We start from the raw sequence: 25,794 nt of genomic DNA on the forward strand, positions 1-25,794 counted from the left end.
AACAAAAACAAAAAAACCACCACCAACAAAAACAATCCAAGTTGCTGTTTTCCAGACATACCTACTACTTTGAGAAAGGGAAAAGGATATAAATAAAGATACTATTTATTTTCTAGTAGAATTTTCATGCTATAATTCAGACAAGGTTACTAATGACCTGAGATCCATTAGCAAATTGCATTTACCACTTAAAAATTAAAAAGGAGTCTTTCCTGCTTTAAAACATATGTACACACACACAAACACACACGTAGATCTTAATCTCAGGCACAGCAAAACGGAATCTGATTACCAAACCAACAGAGACTGTGAGTTGTAAACGGAGTAAACACGAGTATTACAGTAAAAAAAATTCACACCAGTTATTTCTGTTTCTGGTTTAGAGAGAGTTTTTATGTGCTTATAATTGTTTCGAGAAAAACTTAGTACCAAATTAGTTATATAGAGAGGAAGATATTGCAAGTATTCCTCACACATTCACCTATATAGAGCTTTTGGCACGATAGCAAAGTCACAAAGAAAATCTACACTTTTACTGCAAAATGACATGATCTTTACTGGTGCTTAAACAAAGAGGTAGCTTAAAAAAAAAGTGCCACCATTTTTCTCAAATGTCATCAATTACATAAGACCTCAAAATACACACTGATTTGGGAGAAAAAAAAATTCTTGCCAACAGTTAAGAGACCGATTAATTTCATCTACTTCATAGTAGCAAGTCTTCCCCAAATGTTAGTAACAGGCAGAACTATTCACTTTAGCCCTTTGTTACCAGAGATAATTGCTACATCTTCACGCAATGATGAACTCATTTTATTAGTAAATACTTGAATTCTATTCAAGTGCACTTAATACAGTAATACAATTTATAAATTGATTGAAATTTTAAAAAGAACTCTGATTGGAAATGGGATTTTTAAAAATACAATATTGATTACAAATTACATGTTTCATTGGTGTCCTGGTGAAACATACAAAGCAAATGATTTGTTTCCAGCATCTCTGAAAGCTTATCTAGTCCTTTAATGTATTAAAATAGAGGTCAGAAAATACATCCCTGAAACCTAGAATTGGAAGTACAGTTCCCAAAGTTGAAGCCAATTTGATATGGTTAATTCAGATTATGGTCAAATGGTAAGAGGATAGCTCAGGAGTTGACAAAAGTTTCAAATTAGTAACATTTGTCGAAAAAAACATAAACGAAAGTTCACAGGGTCAGATTTTTCAGTACTAAGATCCTAAAGATTTAATTTCTTAAAACATTGCTGACTATTGAGGAAGAATAAAAAAAAAAACCCCAAATGGATTACAACTAAAATGAGGCTGTTTTTTCTCCCTTTATAAAATACTTCTGGAATTCATAACACAAAAAATACGCACAGAAAGACATGTAGAATTTTCAATCTTTTTTTTTTAATCGAGGGATCACTGCTCCTGAAAAATCTCCCTGCTTGCTTTGCTTTCTTCAGTCTTCTTTTTCTTCCAAGAGCTTTACTACAGATGTCTGTCAGCTGGACATAGTGATACTTTATTTGCCTGTTCCCACAACGGAAGAGGTGGCTTTGTCAGACAACAGCTTGGTCTTCAAAAGTTACTTCTGGTAGGATTCTCTCACTTTTGCCTGCAGAGCGTCACACGTCTTCTTGGCATCGCCTAGAAGCATGGCCGTGTTGGGTTTGTAGAAGATGGGATTGTCCACTGCAGCGTAGCCAACACCCAAGGACCTCTTCATAACAATGACCTAAGGAGCAAAGATGAAGGGAGAGAGTGAGTGTATTGAACAGACCGGCCCAGGACGTGACAGATAGGCCAACACCGCCCTGCCCCAGCTTTGAATGAAGCATGTCCCCCACTCCTGACTCCGGAGCACACAGACTTCTACAACACTCAGGGAGTGTTTTCTAAATGCACGGTTACATTGTATTAACTTTCATCTGCCCATGATAACAATCATGTTAACAATAGTTTATCTATGAATGATAAGATTACAAGAGATTTTCTTACTGCTTTTCTCCATAAAGACTGTGTAACATTTTCTAGTCAGAAAAATAAGCATCTGTGGTGGGCTCAAGAGAATGAACTTAGCACATAAACTTCTGCTACAAATCCTAAGATAAATATAGCTGAGAGGGAAAATGGTATGATTCTTATTCTATCATTTTAAAGCATATCAGAAGTTTCCACGATGAAAGCCCAAAGAGCAATCCAGCCCATCACAGGGCAGAGCTAATACCTAATATTATGCTCCTACAAAGCAAAATGGAAGAAGTAAGCCTATCTCTAATACTGATGTGTCACAGTCATTTACAATTACATGAATTATGGGTGATGCTATTCAGTTAAATATCAAGTCAGTTCTTAAGGAAATGGAAAGACCTTCTGTGGTAGTCTAGGACATGTAATCTATCTAGAAATAAGAGCAGGGGCGCCTGGGTGGCACAGTGGTTGGGTGTCTGCCTTCGGCTCAGGGCGTGATCCCGGCGTTATGGGATCGAGCCCCGCATCAGGCTCCTCTGCTATGAGCCTGCTTCTTCCTCTCCCACTCCCCCTGCTTGTGTTCCCTCTCTCTCTGGCTGTCTCTATCTCTGTCAAATAAATAAATAAAATCTTTTAAAAAAAAGAAAGAAAGAAAGAAGAGCAATATAAATTTACTCACACTTCACACAGCCTTAGTACAGTAATGCATTCTGCAAACTCTCAAATATTGATGACCAATGCAATAATTTTTCATCTATACATGAGCAAGTGTGCATCTCACCCACCACAAATTTCAAGCTGACAAATTTTCCATAAAAAGAAACAAAATTAAACAGAAATGTACCTTACATAATTATGACTGTTAAAATGCAGATCTGACCTGAGAGTGGGAGAGAGACCTGCCCTCCGCCGGGGCAGGGGAAACGTACAAGCCTTTGAGTTCTCTGTAACCTAGCAGTTAGCTTCCATAGAGGTGATGTGCACGAGCAAGCCGTGCTTCCTTATGCCACGTTACAGTTTGGATTTCTAAATCACCTTTCTTCTGGACACTCCATAACAACAACAAATTCCCTTTCAAAAAAATTAAATGAAAAAATGTGCTCGTCTTCGTATATGAAGGCGATGATACTGACTCACTGTCCCAGAGGGAAGCCATCTGCTTCACTGGACTCTATCTGGAAGTCAGCCAGACTCATTCCAAAAGCTCACAGCTCTTTTTTCAGCCATGGTTACAGATTTTGTTAATCCATCCACATAATATCATCTAGTTTGAATGGTGACCAGGGCATTTACTTGGGTTCTCTGGTGACCACTGAATAGACAAAGCTGGATATAAAGAGCTGGGCCCTACACCCACCCTAGGTCCTGGGGCTCCCAGACGGTCTCAGCACTCCTCACCAAGCAAACCAGGACAGCTCTGCGTGCGTGTTTCAGGAGACATTTGATTATTAGAATGAAACACAAGTCTGAAACCTTACCTGCTTGGATTTCCAGACCTCGAGCACTGGCATGCCTGCAATAATAGAGTTGGGGTCTTCTTGAGCTGCTGAATTCACAGTGTCATTAGCTCCAATCACAAGGACCAAATCGGTGTCTACATGATAAAGGAAAAAAAGAGAAAATAAAAAACTCAAATGGGTCGTTTTCATTTTTTCAGGCAAATTACAGTGATCTGGACTTTAAAACAACAATAACAGAAGCTACTATTTATAGGACACACACTTGTGCCAGGCATTGTACAAAGAGTTTTATCAGAGAGGTTCAGTAACCTAGCCAATGTCACACAGCTAAAAAGCAGTAGGTCCTTCATCTCAACCTGAGCACCCTGACTGGAGCTTACATTATTGTGCTTCTCCTCCCCCCAATGGATCTACCTAATCTGACTTTACAGTTTTTTTTTTTATTATCTCCCAATGATCTTGCCAGTTATATTATTTTATAAGATTTGCATCCCATTTTCATCTTTTAAAATGACCACATAAGATGCTATTTGACGTCCGAAAGAAAATGGTCTAAGGGTCTGTACCGTATTAAAGCTGTGTCCATAATTCCTGGAACTGGCAGGTTTCACACATAATTTAGCAACAGTGAAATCTGAAAGGGAGCATAAAATGGCCCAAATTCTCTCTTTAAGGACTATGATATAAATTACCTTAGAACTTTGCCAAAAATGCCATGTGAATGTAGATATACACACAACTTCATTATTTTTCTCTAATAAACAGTATTTTTTAAGTTTACAGTGGATACTTGCCAGAGGGAACCGGTTTAATTTTAACAAACATGATCTTGAGCCAAATGTCATTAACATTCAACATCTACCCAACGACAGCCATAAAGTGCGGCACCTTATCTAGGGAAGTGCTCGTACTTTAAAAGAAAACAGAAGACTACTTTATTGATCATGAGTTGGCACAACTGGAAACCAGTAAAATCTCAGACGCTGACAAGAATTAGACATTAAATTATTAACAGAACCAATTTCATAAATGAGGAACCCGGGGCTGAGTATCTAATTCCAGAACCTAGATCCCAAAGCCAGGTCTCCGCAGAGTCCCTCTGCAATGAGGTCCACCACCTCCCAAGATCTTCACCACCCTTCCGGTCTCCTCCGAAGCACCAAACTGCCCGTGCTGCTCACAAGCCTGTCGTACCTTATTCAGTACCGCCGTTCATTTATTTCATTTCAACTGCACACCTACTAGGAGCAGGTTACTCTTCATCTGACTAGTAGGTCTTCAGTAATCCGACAATTTCTGTCCTAAGACTGGCATCACTTTCTTCGGACTAAGAATAAGCTTCACCATCGCCCCCACCACTTACCTGGGAAATCATGGTTGATCTCGTCCATTTCCAGCACAATATCATATGGCACCCCAGCCTCAGCCAGCAGCACATTAAGCTGACCAGGCATCCGGCCTGCAACTGGGTGAATTCCAAACCTAGACATGAAACAAATGAACCGTTGGCCTTGCATGATGGGCCAAAATGTACAGAGACCCCAACATCATGTCCAAATCTGCACACATTGTTCTTGGCACCTCTGCTCTTCCAGGTACTATCTGATCTCTGCAAGAGGGGCTAGACCTAGTCCAGATATATGATCAATCTACAAATATTGAAGTTGGAAGTTTAATCTCTCAGTATACACACATGATAACTCCTCTCAAGAAATAACTGTAACCTTAGAACCTGACTCTTCATATGTTTTAAGTACAATGAATTTCCAACAACATTAATAAATAATATCACCTTACATTTAATAACCATTATGTTCTCTCATGATACTTTCTGATAAATCTTGCATCTTTAAAAACTTACGTAAGTCAGCCTGGAATTAAACACTTGACATGCAAAATCAACATTATTCCATCAAAAGCTGACTCCACATTCAACTTTAACCTCTACGTTCAAAGCTGGACAAATAAAATATTGTCATGTACAGGAGTTAAAGGCCTCCAATCTTTCCGAGAGTGATATGAAGCATAACTCTGTATCCCAGGAGAAATGGGATAGCAACATGCTGGAATGTTTCAAAGAGAGAGTAAGACACAAATCAGAGGTCCACACTTTTATTAGGGCAAAAGAAATCAAAGCATCAAGCAATTTCTTTCAACTACAACCATGATGGGATCTTTGGGGTTATTTAATCCAGCCTCTTGCCACAGTACTGATCTCTGTCTCCTCAGCACTGGGCACCATGCTTGACACATAGGAGGGTCAATAAGGAGTGAGAGTGAGTGAGTGAGTGAGTGACTGAATGAGTGAATGAATCCGCGAAGAAACGCATTTTATAGTAGTTCTTGGCAGGGACCGATCCAACCTCAGCTTAATTAGCTAGAATCTTACTTCTTCCTGAGGTCTGCTCCATTACTAGACCATCCCAATAATTACATCACACACTTTATCTCTCTCTCTTTCTCTCTCTCTCACACACACACACACACACACATGTTCATATTCAGCCAGAGAACCCCCATCTCATTGCTTTCCAAGGCCTGTAGTTTTGCCAGCTGGAGCCTTAATGAGTCTACTCCCTCTTTCATGTGTCGACTCCTTTGAGCTATCCTAGGTGCCTACTAAAGCCAAACATCCTCAGTTCCTTCAACTATTCACTGCTGAAAGGACCCACTGCTGCCCTCGTCGCCTGTTTCTACATTGTCAGTATCCAGCCCAAACCTCAGGCCCCCACAGTGAATACAGTATCCTGGATGTGATCTAGATGCATAAGGCACAGCAAGAAAATCACATCCTGAGACCTTTCACCGACAACACCTGAGTCTGCACCAGCATTTACCACGACGCGGTGCTGGCTCCTACAGAAGCTACGGTTACTTAAGACACCGTTACCTCTCATGGTGACTACTGCCAAGTCAGGTCTCCCCACTTCTAACACAGGTCCTGCTAGGATCAGATTAAAGAAACAGAGGAATTAATGCCTCCCCCAAAAGTAGACCTGAAAAGAGCTTTAAAATGGCCTTTTATATTGCCCAAATAGCTGATAAATGATGCTCGACATCTTTAAAGTGATAAGAGCTTAAATTATTGGGGGTCTTATAATTGGGGAGGAAAAAAGACATCAAGTGACAGGTATTCTTCTATCAAATTCACTTTTATATCATCTTCCTTTTGGGATCACTGAATGTTCCCTAAATAACAATTTATGTTAAAAAAACAAAAACAAAAACAAAACCGGAAACCCTGGGTTAAAAGGACACAAAACAGTTACCTCTAAGCAGTTATACATGAGATAATCATTTTACTTCTCTTTTTTAAATATATGTTCCCAATTTTCTATGAGAACGTATACTTCTGTGGGGGGATCAAACCATGTCATTGAAGGGCTTCTGGGAAACTTTGAAGGGCTAGGAGGACAATGAGATCGATGTCCTTGGCCCAGCTGGGATCTTCCCAGTTTCACAGTAGCCAAAAGGAGGAAAATGTGCAACTTTTTAGGGTGGAAAAAAATTAACTTCACTTAAAATAAGTTAACACTTCATGGTCTTCTATTGTAATACAATTTACAAATGATTTCTCATATATTGTTTCCTTCTATCCCTAATCATCTGTTAAAAATCTCCATCAAGAATTAGGATGTAGAGCAAGTGGTTCAAGCCCAGGCCTCAGTTAAACAAACAAGGCTGCAGAGCTGCGTTCCTCTAACAAAGAGAAGCAAGACCGTAGGTCTGTTCTGGCACAAGGGCTAGTGCTGCCTCTTCATGACGTGCTGTGGAGTTCACAAAACTTTTTCAGTATGTAGTTAGGCTGGGATTCAAACTCAGGTCCTTCTGCCTCAAGAGTCTGAACTTTTAACTACTACATAATAGAAGAGAATAGTCAGGCAACTTGAGAGGTATTTCTGCTGAGTTAACAGCTTCGGTTTACTAGTTGTGTTGATGTCGGGCAGGTCACTTAAGGACTCTCTCTGTCTCAATTTTCCCACAGAGTAGTAACCAGCTGTTACTATAAGCCCACATCCTGCCAAGGGCTAGAGAAAACTCTGCATAGAACAGACTTGAGAAATACCTATTTATCTCTGCTTGAAGGAATTCCAAATATCTAATTCACGGTGTTCTTTGAGAATAATTGAGAACCCAGAAAGTTTCAACAACGCTACGAGCTATAAAACAAAATAAGTTAAATATTTGCATGAACAAATAGACACAGGAGAAAAATGTGTCTCAGTATATGAAGTAGCTACAACAACTTAAAACATTTACGAGCACCTGCTGAACGCTGCGGAAGTCGATTCTAAAAACAAGTACTCGGGGTGGGAGTTAGAAATTACCTGGACAGAATGAACTATTTCAATCTCTTTCAACTACTTCATCATCTTTCCCCTCAGTGGGCTAGCTGTAGTTTTATTCTAGTGAAAATAAAATTAAGGGCAGTCATTAGTTCACTCCAGACCATGGTCACCCAAACTCATCACCTCGTAAGGTTTTAAGTTCTTTAACCACAAAGTCTCCTGTCATTTTGGGGACTGTCACAGTTCGACACTTGAGTATAATTTTAAAATGTTCTCTAAGGACAAGATTGCTTTCTTTTTAAACTGCACATTGCTATCCTAATGTCATAATCTATACCAAACCAGAGTTTTCAATCACTCCTGAAAACAAAAGAAGGCAAAATACTGACAATTGATGTTCCCATTCTTCATGTAGTAAATGCAAACTGTACTGTGGCTCTTTTCACGCTGTCTCAGAGCAAACACTTCTGCAAGGTCAAATGGATTCTTCGGTTGGGGTACCTACTTTAAAATTTTAGTATTTTTTACAGTGGCAATAACATAAAATATTTTTTAAAAAATTCTCCAGGAATCAAACCTGATGCTCAATAAATGGGGCTTATTATTACTAAATCTCAAATATGAACATAAATATCATTTTAATACTTTAATAATAATATAGTATTTTAGGGACGCCTGGCTGGCTCAGTTGCAAGAGCATGTAACTCTTGACCTCAGGGAACTGAGTTCGAGCCCCATGTTGGGTATGGAGCCTATTTTTAAAAATTTTAAAAAAGAAAGGAAGAAGGAAAAAATAATAATATAGTACTTTAAGCATGAATATAAAAAAACAGACCTAGAGAGAAAGTGCATTATATTGAAATTACTAAAATTCACTCCTAAGCCTGCTGATTGCATGAATTTAGAAGAAGACAAGACATGATGAATGGAAGTTTCAAAGGTGCTTGATTTTGTGAACAACAGCAGGATGGTTCTCTCACATTCATGAAAAGGTACTCTTATTCTTATCGTTGACTAGACCCAATGAAAAAAATAAACAACCAGATTAAGTTCTGGAAGCTATGGTTTAAAAGGATCAGAGGGTACTTGGCTAAGGTTCAAGAGAAACACAAAACATCTAATGACTTAGAAAACAACACACCCTAAGTGAAAAAAGATCAAATGGCTTGAAAAAAGGCAAAATGTGATTTTCAAGCAGACCAAATAAAACAGAAGTGGACCAAATCATCTCGTTTTCATAAAACAGAAGAAAAGAAAATGGTCTTCAAATGCACAGGAAAGAACTGGAATAAAAAATTTTTTAGAAATTAAAAAAAAAAAAGAAAAAAAGATTTTCTGTTATCTATTTAAAAACAAAGGCCCCAGTTAGGGAAAGTTTCCATCTTCTTTTCTGGGGTCAGGAAGAGAGAGGCTCAATGTCAGCTGATGTACCAACCACCAGTTCAGTGCAAAAAGGATTCAAGAGCATCTCCCATACAAAAACAAAGGATGGTTGGCTGGCAGTGGACATAATCAAGACAGTTGCGGCCCTGAGACAGCCCTTCATTTAAGGGAGGGTTGGGGAGGATTAAAAGCAATGTTCTTAACCACTAGTAAGAGACAGCAATGAAATTCAGGATTTCTAGAACTGCAAGAACTGTTCTACCTCAATCCAATGGTACTATAATTGCCACGAATTACTCACTTGTGCTCTTTGGAAATGTGAATAACAAATCCTGAACACTGAAAATTTCTCCTAATCTCCCAGTCTTCCTGATCACCAATAAGCGTTTCCTCCACCACCCCCCCCATGTCCAAACCTCTTCTCAAAACCTGATTCGTAGCACTTAAGGAAGACTTTGAGTCACCGTATTACGTGCTATTTAAGGTCTAATGTATTAGTTTCCTATTGCTGCTGTAACAAATACCACATATTTAGTAACTTAAAACAACACAAATTGATCATCTTACAATTCTGAAGGTCAGCAGAAGAAAATCAGTTTCCCTGCACTAAAATCAAGGTGTTGGCACAGCTGCATGTCTTCTAGAGGCTCGAGGGGAAAATCCATTCCTTGACTTCTCCTGCTTCCGGAGGCAGCCCCCATTCCTTAGCTTGTGGCTGCATCCCTCCGACTCCTGACGCCACTGTCATATCTCTTCCTCTGACTCTCTCTATGACTTCTACTAGGACTCTCTCTGACTCCTTCCTCTCTGAGGACCCTAGTGATGACACGGGCCTGCCTAAACAATCCAAGACAGTCTCCCCACCTCAAAATCCTCCCCTAAACTCTACAAAAGCCCCTTTTACCACATGAAGTAACATGTTCACAGGTTTGGGGGATTGTAGGTGGACTCTTCATGGCCATTATTCAGCCTTCCACAAACTTCCTTTCCAGTCTTAAAATTCTATGAACTAGGGTTTCTATTTTAGCTGAAAAATCCAATATATACTATGCAAATTACTTATGGATTGCAATTCTGTATACCTCTTTTATCCCAGTAAGTTTTTCATCTTAATTAATTTATTTGTTTTTAATACTGCCCTTATCTTTAAATTAATCCATCTGGCCTTCATCTTTATGCTTTAACTGACATTTTTGAGCCAAATTAGAAATCAAAGATCTCTAACTGTACTTGTTGTTATTGTAATATTTGACTAGCTACAGACTACGTAAAGACATTATTTCTGCTGAGCTATTGTGAAGGGTAAATAATCACAATGCTCACCAATATGTTATGCTGAGTATCCCAAAGGACAGATCATTTTATATCTGTTGGCATAATAATTTATTATACTAAACCTTAAAATCCTAATGTTGGAGAAAAACACACACAAGGCTCTCACAAGAAAATGCCCGTGTTTTGAGAGAAATAACAGAACACACTGAATTTGTAGAAATATATATGTGCACGCTGATAAGTCAATGGGAGTTAATAACAATTTTGGCCCATGTAACTGGCTAATCTCCAAAGTATGTATTAAAGTTAATTATACCAGACATTGGTTTGGCCATGGCCAGCAATTTCCAGGCACTGATGGCCAAAGCTCATCAATGTTCCATCATCGTATGAAGAATATCCAGAATTTGAAAATGCAAAGCCTACTAGCCTTTTAGTTCTTCCCTCTGAGCCATGAAAATAATCTTTATTGTACATATGCTTAACAAAGAAGAATGAGCTGTCCCTGTCCACAAGATTCTGCAGAAGGAAAACAAATACTAAGATGAGATCACAGAAAGATCTTCAATGTTCCCAGAACTCTTTCCTGATGCCCTCCTCCTTATGATGCCCTCGATCACAGTAACCGGCTGACAGTACTATGCTCTCCAAAATGGGAGCAATATGAGTACAGGAACCGGGTCTTATTATCAGCTCGCACAGCACCTGGCACTCCTTCTAGGGACTCAATGGGAGGGAAGGAAGGAAAGCGTTTTAAGTAACACAGTGTGTCCAGTAAGGTACATTGACTCATAAACGTTCTACATCTCTTTTTAGAGGAAGGATTTAGACAAGTAGTAAAGAGTAGCAGAGAACATTCTGGATACCACTGCCGGGGTTCACAACATTTGGACAGTTTACTTCTGTATGCCTTCCTCTCCTCTGTGTGCAGTGGGATTGAGAATAAACCTCTTCAGAGGATTATTGCGAGATTTAAGTGAGACAGTTCATATAAAGAGGTTTTTATAACAAAGTGCTTTAGACCAATGCCGAGCATAATAAGCCTTTAATAAACTAACCTTCAATGATCGTATTCTATTCAAGTACATCTGTGTAATATAAATGCTCATGTATATTTTTCAAGTAAATGCACCTTTTAATGATCATTTATACAAAAATAAATACACATTTTTACATTAAAACAAATGTTGGTTTGATGTCAACATTTTCTGAGTTGGTTTTCTAATTTTTACCTTAAAATTCCAGTCAATATCAACATAGCCCAATAAAAGCCAGAAGTTCTTTGTATTCACAACTACATCAAAAGACTAAAGATATTATATAGTCAATATAGTCTGAGGTCAGTAACTGTGAATGCTGGACTCACTGGGACCTCGTTCATAATTAATATTCAGATACACACTTAGGTGATAAAGTCAAATTTCAAAAGGCCATGTTTAACCGTTCCACAGATACTATTAGGCAAAGAAGTACTGTTTCCTCAACTGACAGATACAACAAATATCATCGTTAAGTCAGGATAATCTTTTCACTTATCTTGAAGCAAGAAAAATTTCAATACTTTTTGCTATTTTCCTCTCTCAAATATGAAAATATAGTCTTTTGGGAAACATTATATAATAAAAACTAAGGCCTCAGTCCCTGATTAAAGATAGACCCAGGCATGGTTCAAAAAAAGTGGAATAATCTACTCCAATAAAACAACTGATCTTCAGAGCTTTTTAAATTACCCAAGAAAGAACAAAACAAATAAGAGCGCATACAAGAGCTATTTGTAAACATCGCGTGAACTGGATAAAACTTGGTAAAGAGGCAATTCAAAAAACACATTTTCTAAGCCTCTTTTATAACACATGATGATATAAACCCCATTCTTACGCTTTTTCGCAACTTCACATTAGATTTCAGACACCACATGTTCTAAAGGGGACACAACAATGTGAGTTCCCATGATTGTGGATCATGGAGACTGTATGTCCTGACCAGGGCGCGTTACAGCAGTTGTTCTAGGACATGTGGGACTAGTAAAGAGAATAAAACATTCACCACATGGATCCTACCACAACTGTTCAAATAAACTACACTTTCCTTCTTGCATTATGGAAATATCCAGATTTAGTTCAGTAATAAAAAATGAAGATGAGCCAAGTAACCCAATTCAACAATAAGACAGAGAAACTACAGAGACAACTGGGCCTCGTTCTACAGTATTTAGCGTGTTTCCTCCATTTTGCTGCCTCTTACTTTTATAAATACTGCAAAGGATCTTCAGATCCAAAAAAATATCTTTTTATAACCATCAACCACTTGTTCATACGCTTTGCCAGTCACTGCACAAAATGTGTTTTCATACTCAAGATGTTCAAAGGGTTCATTTCCTTTCTTTTACTGTGTTTTATATTTTCAAATATACATTGACTGCATTTGGGAATTCTGCCTTCCCAATACCATCATCCCACCATTTTCCTAAATATGTTATTTTAAGCTCCTAGGAAGTTGACAAATTAATGAGGAAAAAGACTTAACAAAGGGAAAATTTTTTAAAGTTTCACTTGTTGAAAGCCTATTTACTCTTCCTGTTTTTAACCATAAATATTTATAAACCAATAAAACCTTTGGAGGGCTGCGGTGCAGGCTGTGGGTGGCTGGCACCGCTAGGCAGCTCGGGAGCCTGGCCCGGGGGACGGCTCTGGGCCTCCCCCAGCTGTCCTGGTGCTGCTGCTCCCTCTTGCGATTACACGCGAGGCCAGTCAGGCTCCCACACTCAGAATGCGTTTTTGGGAATCACTTCACCATTTCTCTCCTCATTCCCCTACCTCAGGATTTCTCAGGTTTTTGTCACTTACTATCCAAAGATCTCCAAGAAAAGAATTTTTTCAAGAGTGCTAATGACAATAATATTTTCTTAGGGAGAATGCCATTCAATTCCTCGAACAAGAATGTCTTGGTCTCATCAGGCTGCTGAAACAGTGTATCATAAACTGGGAGGCTGAAACAACAAACGTGTCCATCTCAGAGTTCCAGAGGCTGGGAAATCTGAGATCAAGGCACTGAGAGATTTCTGCAGTGGTCTGGAACTGAACCTGTAATATCTCCAAGCAAGGGAAGCCAGAAGGCAGTGGAATAAAATCTTCGAAGAATGGAGAGAAAATAATTGTCGTCATGAAATTGTAAGGTATATGAAAATAGAGGAAGAAAACTTATTATTAACCTCTCACTAAAGAATCTTTGAAAAATATATTTCATATGGTATTTATTTGTCTTTCTTGGATTTATTTTGTTTAGCATAATACCTTCTAGATCCATCCATGTCATTGCAAACGGCAAGATCTCATTCTTTTTGATGGCTGAGTAATATTTCATTCCATATATACCACATTTTTTTATCCATTCTTCAGTCAGCGGACACTTGGGCTGTTTCCATAATCTGACTGTGGCAGATAATGCTGCTATGAACATCGGGGTGCATGTATCCCTTTGAATTGGTATTTTTGTGTTCTCTGGGTAACTGCCTAGTGGTGCAATTACTGGATCATATGGTAGTTCTATTTTTAACTTTTTATGGAGCCTCCATACTGTTCTCCAGAGTGGCTCCACCAGTTTGCATTCCCACCAACAGTGCAAGAGGGTTCTCCTTCTCTGCATCCTCGCCAACAACTGTTTTCTTGGGTTGCTTGATTTTAGCCATTTTGACAGGTGTGAGGTGGTATCTCATTGTAGTTTTGATTTGCATTTCCCTAATGATGAGTGATGTTGAGCGTCTTTTCATGTGTCTGCTAACCATCTGTATGTCTTCTTTGGAAAAATGTCTATTCATGTCTCTGCCCACTTCTTAAATGGATTATTTTTTGGATGCTGAATTTTATGAGTTCTTCATATATTTTGGATACTAACTGAAACAGACTCTTAACTATAGAGAACAAACTGATGGCTGCCAGAGGGGAGGTGAGTGGGGGGATGGGTGAAATAGGTGAGGGGGATGAAGGAGGGCACTTGTTGTAATGAGCACTGGGTGATGTATAGAATTGTTGAATCACTATATTGTACACCTGGAACTAATAACACACTGTAAGTTAACTAGAATTAACATAAAAACCTAAAAAATAAAAAACAAAGAGCTAAAATAGACCTTAAAGATTCTCCAATCCAACGACTTTCTAAGGCAGGACTCCTTTATATAGAATTACACCAAATATGTGTGCACTGTATTCCATCACAAAACAGGCTGGGACCCGCACTGCAGATTCAATGAAGAGCCCCTGGTCTGCGCTACATACACCTGAAGGACTCCAGTATTCTATGTTTGTACATGGCAATGCTCCATTCCGAGGAGGGTCCATGAAGGTAATAAAAAGATCTGTTACTATATTCAATTATTTTTGTAATCTAATTGTGCATTTCACCTGTGAAAAATATGGTGGGATTTGACAAGCACGTTTCTTTGGTTTATCACGTTCTGATCAGAACTTCTGATTGACAGCTGCAAGTCACGGACTGAAAGCACAAGGAAGTTTTTTGTTGTTTTTTTTTTTAATAAATAACTGTAGCAAATGCAGTTTAGAATAAAAACTTACAAAACACGAAGCAGGGCAAATGTTACGCAAATTATCCTTACTGATGGAAAGGCTGGGACCAGCTAGGTAGGGTTAGCTTAACCACCTGAAGAGAAACATGGTGATGAAGTAGGAAAAAACCCTCCTGACAAGGCCACTGCTGTCCACAAAAACTGATTAATTAGAAAGGCTGTGGAATCAACTTTCTGGCGAGGATTTTTAGGCAAAAGAACAGACACCCACCTCTCTAAAATTGTGAACGTCCTTAGAAGCACAATTCTGAATAGGAAAAAAAAATGTTCATTTCATTTCCTAGAATGTTCCAATAGCCAGAATTAGAGAACATTATGTACCTTTCATTCTTTTTTTGAAGGCAAATCTGGGCTGACCGGCTACTCTGATCTGAAATCTGGTGTTTATCTATGGCCTCCCCTTCTTCAGGAAAAAAAAACAAAACAAAACTCTGAATGTGAAGGAGCTCACAAAAATGTCTCAGGGGCACAGTTTTTCTAATACAGAAGAGAAGAACCTGTTCTATGACTGTGAATGAGAAAATGTGTGACAAAAGGCTACAGTCCCATTTTCCCTTTGTGCATGTGGCCTGTGACACTGAGGTCACCGGAAGAATGAGAAGTCATCTAAAGAGGACAGGCCAGACGACAGCGCGAACACCGACGCAGCCCTCTGCAGAAGCACATCCCAGCACCGCCCGTTCCCTTCCGAGGACATTTTTATAGATTGTGCCCAAATCTGGCTTTTCCACCACTGAACCAAATCCAGCAACCAAGCCCAGAATAGAAACCGTATGACGACTGACATGCTTTTTGTTTCAAAATAACCAACAAGACTATGAAGAATGTTATCACAGGAAAAACTGAAATTCTATCTGCCGCTCATTCTAAAATATTATATTCTAGAATGTTGCAGAAACTTGGTAAAAAATTCTACAGAATTTCATCTTCCTGTATGAACAACTTCCATGATGTGTTGGAAAGTAATGGCCAGTGAGCACCAGAAGATGAAACTGTAAGCAAAGTATTGAAGAACTGGAACATGAAGTGAGAAACGGCTTTTATTTATTTATACTCCGCCATGTTTACATGCACCTCGTTGAAGAACCTCAGCTCAGGGTTTATTATGACTCAGGCTAGAACAAGATGCCAGAAAACACCCTGATGGTCAGAGGCACCAGTTTCACCTGTAGTGACAGTCTCTCCCTCAGACCACCAGAACGCCTGTGACAAGACAGACCGAGAACAGAGTTCTAGAATGAACAGTAAGGCAGAGGCTGTAAAAGCATCTAAATCACAGGCTTTCTTTTCACCGCACCAATATGCTGTGAACAGTATGAACAGAAAGCCAAAGGCAGTCTGCCCAACAGTCAGAATGTGGGAGCAGCAGGGTTGCTTTTAAGAGCACAAGAGACACCTTTGAACTAAGAAATTACTGGCAATTCTATACAATAGGCTGAACACAGATGTGAGTGAATGCACATACTTTCTTTGGTTTTCCTCTCTTCCACCGAAAGTTTCATTCATGTGACTCATTACACAAATAACTCCCAGGGCGCCTGGGTGGCTCAGTCATTAAGCGTCTGCCTTTGGCTCAGGGTGTGATCCCAGGATCCTGGGATAGAGCCCCACATCGGGCTCCCTGCTCCACTGGGAAGCCTGCTTCTTCCTCTCCCACTCCCCCTACTTGTGTTCCCTCTCTCACTGGCTGTCTCCCTCTGTCAAATAAATAAATAAAATCTTAAAAAAAAAAACCAGCAACAACAAATAACTCCCATCCCACCCACCTTCCTGTCACTGTGTTGTTCAAAAAAGCAGGCTCAGAGCAAAGTGCAAAGAAACACACCATATTCTTTCAGAGAACCTGAAGCAACGGCTAACTCATCACCTAACAGCACCGGTCGAAGCTCTGAAACTCTGATGCAGTGATCTATGCTACAGCTGTTGGTCGTCGTTTCCACTAGCGTCTGAGCTGGAGACACATGGGGTGCAAGTATCTCCAGGTCAGAATATCTTCAAGGCTATTAAATCCCCTCCCAGTGAATGTACACTCCACAGGCTCAGGAATTTTCCTCTGTGTATTCACAGATGTATTCTCAGGACCGAGAACAGTGCCTGGCACAAAACACTATGTAATGAGGGGCATCTGGGTGGCTCAGGCGTTAAGCGTCTGCCTTCAGCTCAGGTCATGATCCCAGGGTCCTGGGATCGACTTCTGCATTGGGCTCCTTGCTCAGCAGGAAGCCTGCTTCTCCCTCTCCCTCTCTCACTCCCCCTGCCGGTATTCCCTCTCTTGCTGTGTCTCTCTCTGTCCAATAAATAAATAAAATCTTAAAAAAAAACACTATGTAATGAGTTGTTCAGTGAATGGTCATTAACATGAATAGTCACACCTAAAAAGAACGTACTGCAAAGCTGTCATAAAAATGCTAAGGGCGCCTGGGTGGCTCAGTCAGTTGGGCGCCTGCCTTCAGCTCGGGTCATGATCCCAGGGTCCTGGGATCGAGTGCCTCATCGGGCTCAAGCAGGAAGCCTGCTCCTCCCTCTGCCTCTGCCTGCCCCTTTCTCTGTCTCTCATGAATAAAAAAAATCTTTTTTTTAAATGCTAAATAATGTCTTGTTTCTTTATTCAAACACAAAACTTCTATCTGGCCTAATATCTATTCTCTTCAGAAGCATGTGCCTTTATTACTTTACAAATTTGAATGTCCTATCTCTTCCCACACCCCAATAAATAACAAATCCATGAAGACTGAACACTATTTATTTGAATTACATTTAGCCCATGAAAAAAAAATCCAGTTAGATGGACAAAATATCTCATCTTGAAATATCTTCAAAGAGTATATTCCTTAGCAAAACTAACATATATTTAAACCTATAGCCGTGTCACACGAGACTGTAAAACACTATTAAACCACAAATGCCACTGGTGGCTAAATGTGTTTAGACAGAAAATGAAAAAAAAAATTAAATGTTTCTAAAAACCTGCAAAGAGAAATTCATATTACAAGTGTCATAAAAGGTTTAAAATGTCCCCTGGACAACTAACTACTCTTCTTTGCATTCGGACCCCTCCTACCCTCCTTTTCCTAGCATACTATCACATTAAATGGAATTCATTCACTGATTCATTCGTTTATAGGTTTGTTTTCTTCATAACTATACACTGTTGAGAGTGGCAACTGGGCTTATTCCTCCTTTTTTTTAAAAAAAAAGATTTTATTTATTTGACAGAGAGAGACAGCCAGAAAGAGAGGGAACACAAGCAGGGGGAGTGGGAGGGGGAGAAGCAGGCTTCCAGCAGAGGAGCCTGATGTGGGGCTCGATCCCAGAATGCCGGGATCATGCCCTGAGCCAAAGGCACGCCCAACAACTGCGCCACCCAGGCGCCCCATTCCTACTTTTATCTCAACGCTTTTACTCAATACCTGACAGCAATAAATTTCTATCAACAAATTATTAATAGAAAGATATAGTTGAACATTAACAGGAAAGCAACATATAACATCAGCTAGCCAATCAAAGAAATTGAAAGGTGGTGTCATAAATTCAAAAGACTTCTGTGATAATCCGAGCAATAATGCTTTCTGAAAAGAAAATCTAACTGTGATTAATTGCAAAAAGAAAAAAATTACACCTCTTTCTAAGAATTACTGGGAACACTATTTCTGCTTTATAATGAAAAGCCCATCATATGGATCCAAAGGTTGGGAAACAAAGAGAAAAAACATCTGCGCTTTTGTAGTGTAAGATTTTTGTAATAAAATGCTTTTAGAGATCAAGCATAAGTTAGGTAAGTTACAGAGGTGTTCTGGGCAACTGGGAAGCAACAATATACTGGCCACTAAAGAAAGTCTAGGTCAGTGAACACTCATGAGCTGCTGTCATGAAATGCCATGTGCTTCATTATGTAATCACAGCTCCTGGTGAGCATGTTATGACTATAGCCAAAGTGAAGGAAAACGAGTGTCTCTAAATCAATCATTGGCCATGAAGCCAGACAGACTGTATGACAGATGCAATTTTTCTTGGCACCACTTGGGCATAACTAATTGATGACAATCGTATGTCCACACTGGCACATTTCCACGGGGGATGTGTGTAAGTATGTCACCACATCTGGATGCTAGGCACGCTGGGTCCTGAGGCACAAAATCTACTAAAACCAGAGCCCCAGCAGCTGTGCTCAATGAACACCGTGGGAGCTCCACAGGGTGATGAAAGGACTAAATTACTGCAAACTGTAAATACAGATTTATTTCATTAAAATACGAGGTAACACTGCAGCCATTGCTTGTGAAAACAGACATTTGTCTCCTTAAAAAAAAAAAAAAAAAGCTAGCATCTATGGATACACGTATTCCTAACTCCATCAAGAAAATCTATACTTCTCCTAGGAGAAGATGACAATGCACATGAGACAAAATCGACAGTTTCTATGACTCCCTTTAAATAAAAAAAAACCCTACTCAAAAACTAGAAAGGAAAAATAGGATCATTTACTGTCACTGCGTTAGCAAGAATAGTTCTAGACTCTTCCATTTAATTCAGACATGAAATCTGCATAATTTGTTACAAAGCCCATGTTGAAAATTCAACAGATCACAGTAAAAAAACAAATTGATATATTAAAATTTAATTTCATCTTTATTATGAAATTGATCAATATAAGTGGTTAACTTTTCCTAACTCACAAATAGAGAAATTAGACGAACAACAATTTTACTCTGATCCTACGTAATAATTATTAAGTTTATTATTTAAAAAATTATTTGAACAAATTACGACAATTACGTGAAATGACAGAACGCTCTCTCCCGTCAAGTCTGACATCCTGTTCACAAAATTATTTCAATAAAACACAAATTATAATTGAGATACTATTCATATATGTTTAATTAAATATCTCCCATATATCTTAAGTAATTATTATTCCCACTCAGGGTGACAGAAATCATCCTAAAACAGCAATTTATCTTATGTCTTCATGGATCAAAATCAAACTTTAATCAGCTCAGAAACTGAGATTTCATTTGTCTCACCCCTTTTCTTTCCAGATCATTTTCTCCATCCCTCTTATTCCTTTCCCCTCACATCCTGCTTTTGTCAAGCTACCCTGCAGTCATGATGCTCCCCAACTTTGCATCCACCTCACCCTGGACTGATTTTCCCAGATGTCTGGTTAACATAGACTGGTCAATGGGTAATAAGAGAGGGATGTCAGATCAATCATTCCCTTCCCAGAGGATAACTAAGACGGGAAAGCCATCTTTCTTTACTTCATTAAGACTGCCACTCATGTCCTAAACATTTGTGGTGATAGAAGGCATTACTAATACTTTAGACTTCTCACATGTGGACTGAATAAAGAAAAACAACTTCTTTTTAGGAAAATCATAAAAGATTCTTTAACACATCCTTTCCTTATGTAGGTCTGCAATGCTTTAAGTGGCAAGCCTATGATTAAAAGGGCAGCCCCGTACAATACTGGGTAAGAAAATGGGCAATGGTGACCAAAATGAGACTTCATATGTGAATCAAAAAACCAAGTCAGGGGGGCACCTGGGTGGCTGTTGGTTAAGCATCTGCCTTCAGCTCAGCTCATGATCTCAGGGTCCTGGGATTGAGCCCCCCATCAGGCTCCCTGCTCAGCAGGGAGCCTGCTTCTCCCTCTCCCCCTCCCCCTGCTTATGCTCTCGCACTCTTTCTCATGCACTTGCTCTCTCTTAAATAAGTAAATAAAATCTTAAAAAAAAAAAAAAGTCAGTGAAGTCAATGATTTTTCTCATCCTCTATCTTCAGTTTTCTAAGATTATACTAAATATGGAAACATCTAATCACAGAAAAGCTGGTCCTACCACAAAACGGTATTTTGACTCTCTATGAGAAACACTAACTATGGATCACAGGAAGCAGAGTGGGGAAGGAGTGAGAGAGGGAAGGAAGGAAGAGAGAAAATGCAGCTGATACTAAAATGTTAGATCCACTTGAGGCACCTGGGCGGCTCAGTCAGTTAAGTGCCAGACGCTTGGTTTTGGCTCAGGTCATAATCTCAGGGCTCTGATCTCAGGGCCACAATCTCTGGGTCGTGAGATCGAGCCCTGTGTCAGGCTCTGCACTCAGCGGGGAGTCTGCTTGAGATTCTCTCTCCCTCTCCCTCTGCCCCTCCCACTCGTGTTCTCTCTCTCTCAAATAAATAAATAAGTAAATCTTTAAAAAATTAAATGTCAGGGAGCGCCTGGGTGGCGCAGTCGTTAAGCGTCTGCCTTCGGCTCAGAGCGTGATCCCCGCGTTTATGGGATCGAGCCCCACATCAGGCTCCTCCGCTATGAGCCTGCTTCTTCCTCTCCCACTCCCCCTGCTTGTGTTCCCTCTCTCGCTGGCTGTCTCTCTCTGTCAAATAAATAAATAAAATCTTTTAAAAAAAAATTAAATGTCAGATCCACTTATTTCATCATGTAAGTCTCTTCACCACTATTAATAGCTGGAACAGTCAGGATTCTGCACCCAGTCTTGCACAGACACTCTGACTAGTTCTGGGCACATGGTTGAGCTTATTTTCTTATCATCTGCCCTAGAAAAAGTGTGAGATAGACGTCTAAAAGGAATTTTCATTAATAGACATTAACAGTTTTGTCAACATACATTAACATTCTGGTGAACAAACTAATTTTATTTAATAATAGAGTTATCCTGTCTCTCTGACTTATGGAACCCTGTCAGTGAAACTGCAAGAGAACCAGCTTTTCTGGCAAAAAGTCAGCAGATATCTACTCCCAGGGACAACTCCAGATGGCCCCGTCACTGACTCCTGAAAGCAGAGTTCCAGAGCAGGGATCCAAAGGTGCACGGGGCGGATGCAAGTACTGCAGAGGTCTGTCACCCACTGACGCCATCTTTACATCCCTCAAGCCCTTTATCCAAGGTCATGGGGAATAATCTGGAAATGCAGAGTCCTCCACTTCTCCGCTGTGCTCAAGGTCCTCCCAAGAGCAGAGACTAGTGCCCCAATGCCAAGGAGCAGGCAGAGCTACCGCCCTGATTCTTATTTCAAAAAGCGTATGGCGTTAGGGAAGGGACATGTGCACCTGTCTTTTCCATGGGAGAACAGGAGAGCCAACCCAGTCAGACGTTAACCAGGCCCCAGCGTCACCACCGGGCCTCACTCACTGTTCATCAGAGATCTCTCATTGAGGTACTTTTCTTTAGTCAGTGTGAACGCCAGAAACCAAAAAGCGACAACTTGATATGGTTCTAATGCTTTATCTGACCTCCTTCCCCAAATCCAACCAAAACAGACTTCTGTTTTTCCCCATTAATAAAAATCCTGGAATTCAGGATAATACAGTTTTCCTTTCTAAAATGAGCCTGTATTTAGGTTCTGTGGTTATGAGAGACAGCGGAACGAGGTAGCCAGACTAAGGCTAGAACAGGGTTTTTTACAACTCAGTTTCTTTACCTGTGTTTACATAGGTAAAACTCCACTGCAGGAAAATCATCTAAACGCAAGTCATCGCTTTTCCTTTTCTGTCACACACACCACCCGCAAACCCTGCGCTGCGAGCACTGACCTGACTTTCTTGCCCTGTTCCGAGAGCATCTTCACCAAGTCGGCGATGGGGTACTGCGCTTTGGCAGCACAGAGCCCGTAGCCTGCAAAGAACACGAAGCACACAGAAGAGCGTGATTTTTATTGTGAAATCTTATGAACAATAATTTCTCCCTTGATCAAAACATATTTTTATGCCAAAACAAGGCAATCCGTTAACAGGACGAGAAATGAAAGCAAACTTCTGGACTTTCTAAAATGTTGACCTAAATTTCAAATTCAAAATCTAATGGTCCCTCCTCAATCTCCTGCACTGTCTGATACTGCTGGGCACTCCCTCCCCACACACCACACCACACACACACTTGTGTATGCACACACGGCTTGTGTAAACGTTGCCAAACTGTCTTCATACTTGGTTTTGAGAAGACTGCAGTTCCCTGGTTCCCCTCCTCACTTTGTTACTATTCTTCCTTGATATCCTTGAATAGATCTCCTTCTGTTCCCCTTTAACAATGAAACTCCCCAGGGCCTTGGTTTTGCCCCTCACACTTTCCTTGGAAAGTCTCAGCCTGTCCCATGGCTTCAACAACCATCTGATGACTCCCAATCTGTGTCCAGGCTCAGCCTGTCCTTTGACCTCCAGATGGCATGTCCATTGTACTATCTCCACCTCAAACCTAATGTCTCCTAAAAAGAACTTAAAAATTTCTTCCCCTGCCAAAAAAACCCAAAAGTGCTCCCTATTTCTGATGTTATTACAGGTATGACCACAAATTGCAGTCCTCTTCCTTCTCCTTTGACCCTACATTCTGTCCACTAGCCCTGTACAATCAATCACACTGTCCCCGATTTTCCACCCCCAGATTTCCAAAAACCAAGTCTCTCTTCAGGCTGTTCCCTCTCCTTTCCCCACTCCCAACACCATCTATCCTCAAGGCCCAAAACAATCCCTCGCTTCCTGACAATCCATCTTGGGTTCCTCATGATTAAAAAGAAAGTGTTTCTACACAGTCCAGTTTAGCCCTTATCATAACCTACCCTGCATAATTTATTGATCTGACTTCTTCCCTAGATGGAAAATGTCTAAAGGGAAAAGAGTGTGGCCTTTATGTCTTTCCACCTCTACATTCCAGGTGTGTTTCTCACCAGGTAACACTAATGCCACCTTGGGTGGGACCATTCATGATGCAGGAATGTCCCAAGCAATACAACATATTTAGTGTGTCTGCTCCCACACACAAGTGGACAGTGAGACAAAAACCCAAATCCACATGTTTCAAATGCCTCTAGAAAATGACACTGCCCCAACTGAGAAGGGTTGCACCCGAACATTCAATTCTGCTAGTGTTTGTTATTTTCATCTTAGCATATAACCAACCAGCAAACCACCCACATGTCAAATCAATAGATTTCCTTTATAGAAAACTCTTATGGTAACATGATAGAGTTAAAATCTTAATCTGAACCCAATATATTATCTGTAATATCACAGCATTCTGTGGTATGATTAAAGAAAAATGGAGCTAACCCTCAGAAAATTAGGGAATTGAGTCTGGGAGATGAAATGACTTGATCAATGTCATGTCAATTGTTAGAAGCAAAATTAAGAACAAAAGTGAGGTGTTGTCACTGCCAGACCATGTTAGTATTAGGCCATGTTACCTCATCTTATTGGAAACTACATGATTCTTATTGATTTTTTAAATATTTACTTTTGAAAAGAAAGAGATTAACACTTACTAGCATTCACTAAGTCTAGATACTTTCATATACTATATCTAATTTAATATTGACAATAATTCCAAAAACTATCAATGGGGAAAAAATAACCAAAACTCAAAGATGACTAAAATATATGTATAGAATCACAGAAAGACATGGTTAGAAGGTACCACATCAATTTGTAAAATCACTATGTTATCCCTGAAATATTAACCTAAGCTGAGGATTCTCAACATTTTTGGTAATCATAGGATTGCTTCTATGTTTCGATTACGTTTTCAAAAATGAGTACATTCCCATTCAATTTTTTCCTACTATAAGAAACTGTATTAACATAATCAATTCCAACAGCTATTACAGGTTGTTTGCTTTTTTCTTTTTTTTTTTTTTTTACCTGGAGTAATAATAATGTTATTAGCTTCTCGAATCATGTCAATTGCATTGTCAAGGTTGATTTCTGTATGTGTGCCAGAAATTTCCATGGGTTTTCCACCAGCTGTTGAAGTGGTACCATAGCCTCCAAGAATCACGTTAGCCAGGGAACGATTCATTGCCTGGAGAAAAAAATTATAGCTGTGAGAGTTTAATCCACGTAACTTTTTGAAAGAGGTATGAATCCTGTGTTATATGATATTCATAATGATTTTAAGAGGTTTATTTGATCATCTAAAAAATCTATGTGATCTATGGAATTGATCTATGTAATCACATAGATCACATCTATAAAGTCAACTGTACACAGATTATTTTCAGTAAAAGTTAATTTTAAAAAAGAATTTAATGGAAAAATACCGATCACATTAAGAAATTAATGAAAAATTCAAGTCCAATTATTACTGTCCGTGTACTGATTAAGCAAGTTCTACTTCCATATTCACATGTATTTCACCAGAATAAAAAAGAATGGTATCTATGAGAGTTTACAAGGTGACTGACTACAAATGTGTTAGGCGAATCCTGCAACCAGCTGCAAGCTGTCAAGAGGCAACAAGGAGATATTAAAGAAGAGCAATCCACAGCATTTAGAAGTCTGCTGCCCTCTGTCATCAAGAAAAAAAAGAAATGTCGGAGTTGACACGGTCTCATTTTCCAAATCAACTGCACAGAGCTCCAGGAAGCTGTAACAGAAGTGACTAGATTCATCATCAGGCTCCTAAAATATTTACTTCCAAAAAGGCAGACGAGTAAGTTCATACACTGTTTCATTAAAACTTACACCTGCCCTTTTAACTGGAAAAATAATCTCGGGAAAAAAATCAGATTCATGCTCATTTAGAATCATCCAATAATGTGCCACACAAACTCGACAACTGAAATGCGATAGTGGCGTGTGTGGTTTCTAAAACAGTTCCTCTGTAGACCTCTGGAGCTGGGGTGGTAAAAGACAAGACTTCTAGAAGCTAGATGGTTTGGGTAACCAAATGCCTTTTAAGATTTCAAATCACTGTACATGAAGAAAGCAGTCATTTTACAGGATCACAACTGGATTTCTCACTTCAGAAAAAATTACGAAAAATTATTAAACACAATTTTAAGGGCTATAATAAACATGTCATTGATCCATTGTTT

The 25,794-nt window shown here is 39.5% G+C and overlaps 1 protein-coding gene across 5 annotated transcripts in view; it reads right to left on the bottom strand.

Moving 5' to 3' along the window:
- Positions 1–1,391: 1,391 nt before the first annotated feature.
- The window catches only part of NNT (nicotinamide nucleotide transhydrogenase), a 94,169-nt gene continuing 69,766 nt past the window's right edge, over positions 1,392–25,794 (bottom strand). For 4 of the 5 annotated variants that reach the window (XM_011228085.3, XM_034656942.1, XM_034656943.1 and 1 more), the window contains 5 exons: positions 24,620–24,779; positions 22,523–22,604; positions 4,801–4,919; positions 3,456–3,571; positions 1,592–1,741 (listed from right to left, as the gene is read on the bottom strand). In XM_011228085.3, the coding sequence (XP_011226387.1) occupies positions 1,592–1,741; positions 3,456–3,571; positions 4,801–4,919; positions 22,523–22,604; positions 24,620–24,779 (627 nt within the window). Of the gene's footprint in view, positions 1,742–3,455; positions 3,572–4,800; positions 4,920–22,522; positions 22,605–24,619; positions 24,780–25,794 lie in introns of all 5 variants that reach the window. The other variant, XM_002921712.4, reaches the window with a different exon arrangement.

The sequence above is a fragment of the Ailuropoda melanoleuca genome, chromosome 3 (genome assembly GCF_002007445.2).
Source record: "Ailuropoda melanoleuca isolate Jingjing chromosome 3, ASM200744v2, whole genome shotgun sequence".
NCBI lineage: Eukaryota > Metazoa > Chordata > Mammalia > Carnivora > Ursidae > Ailuropoda > Ailuropoda melanoleuca.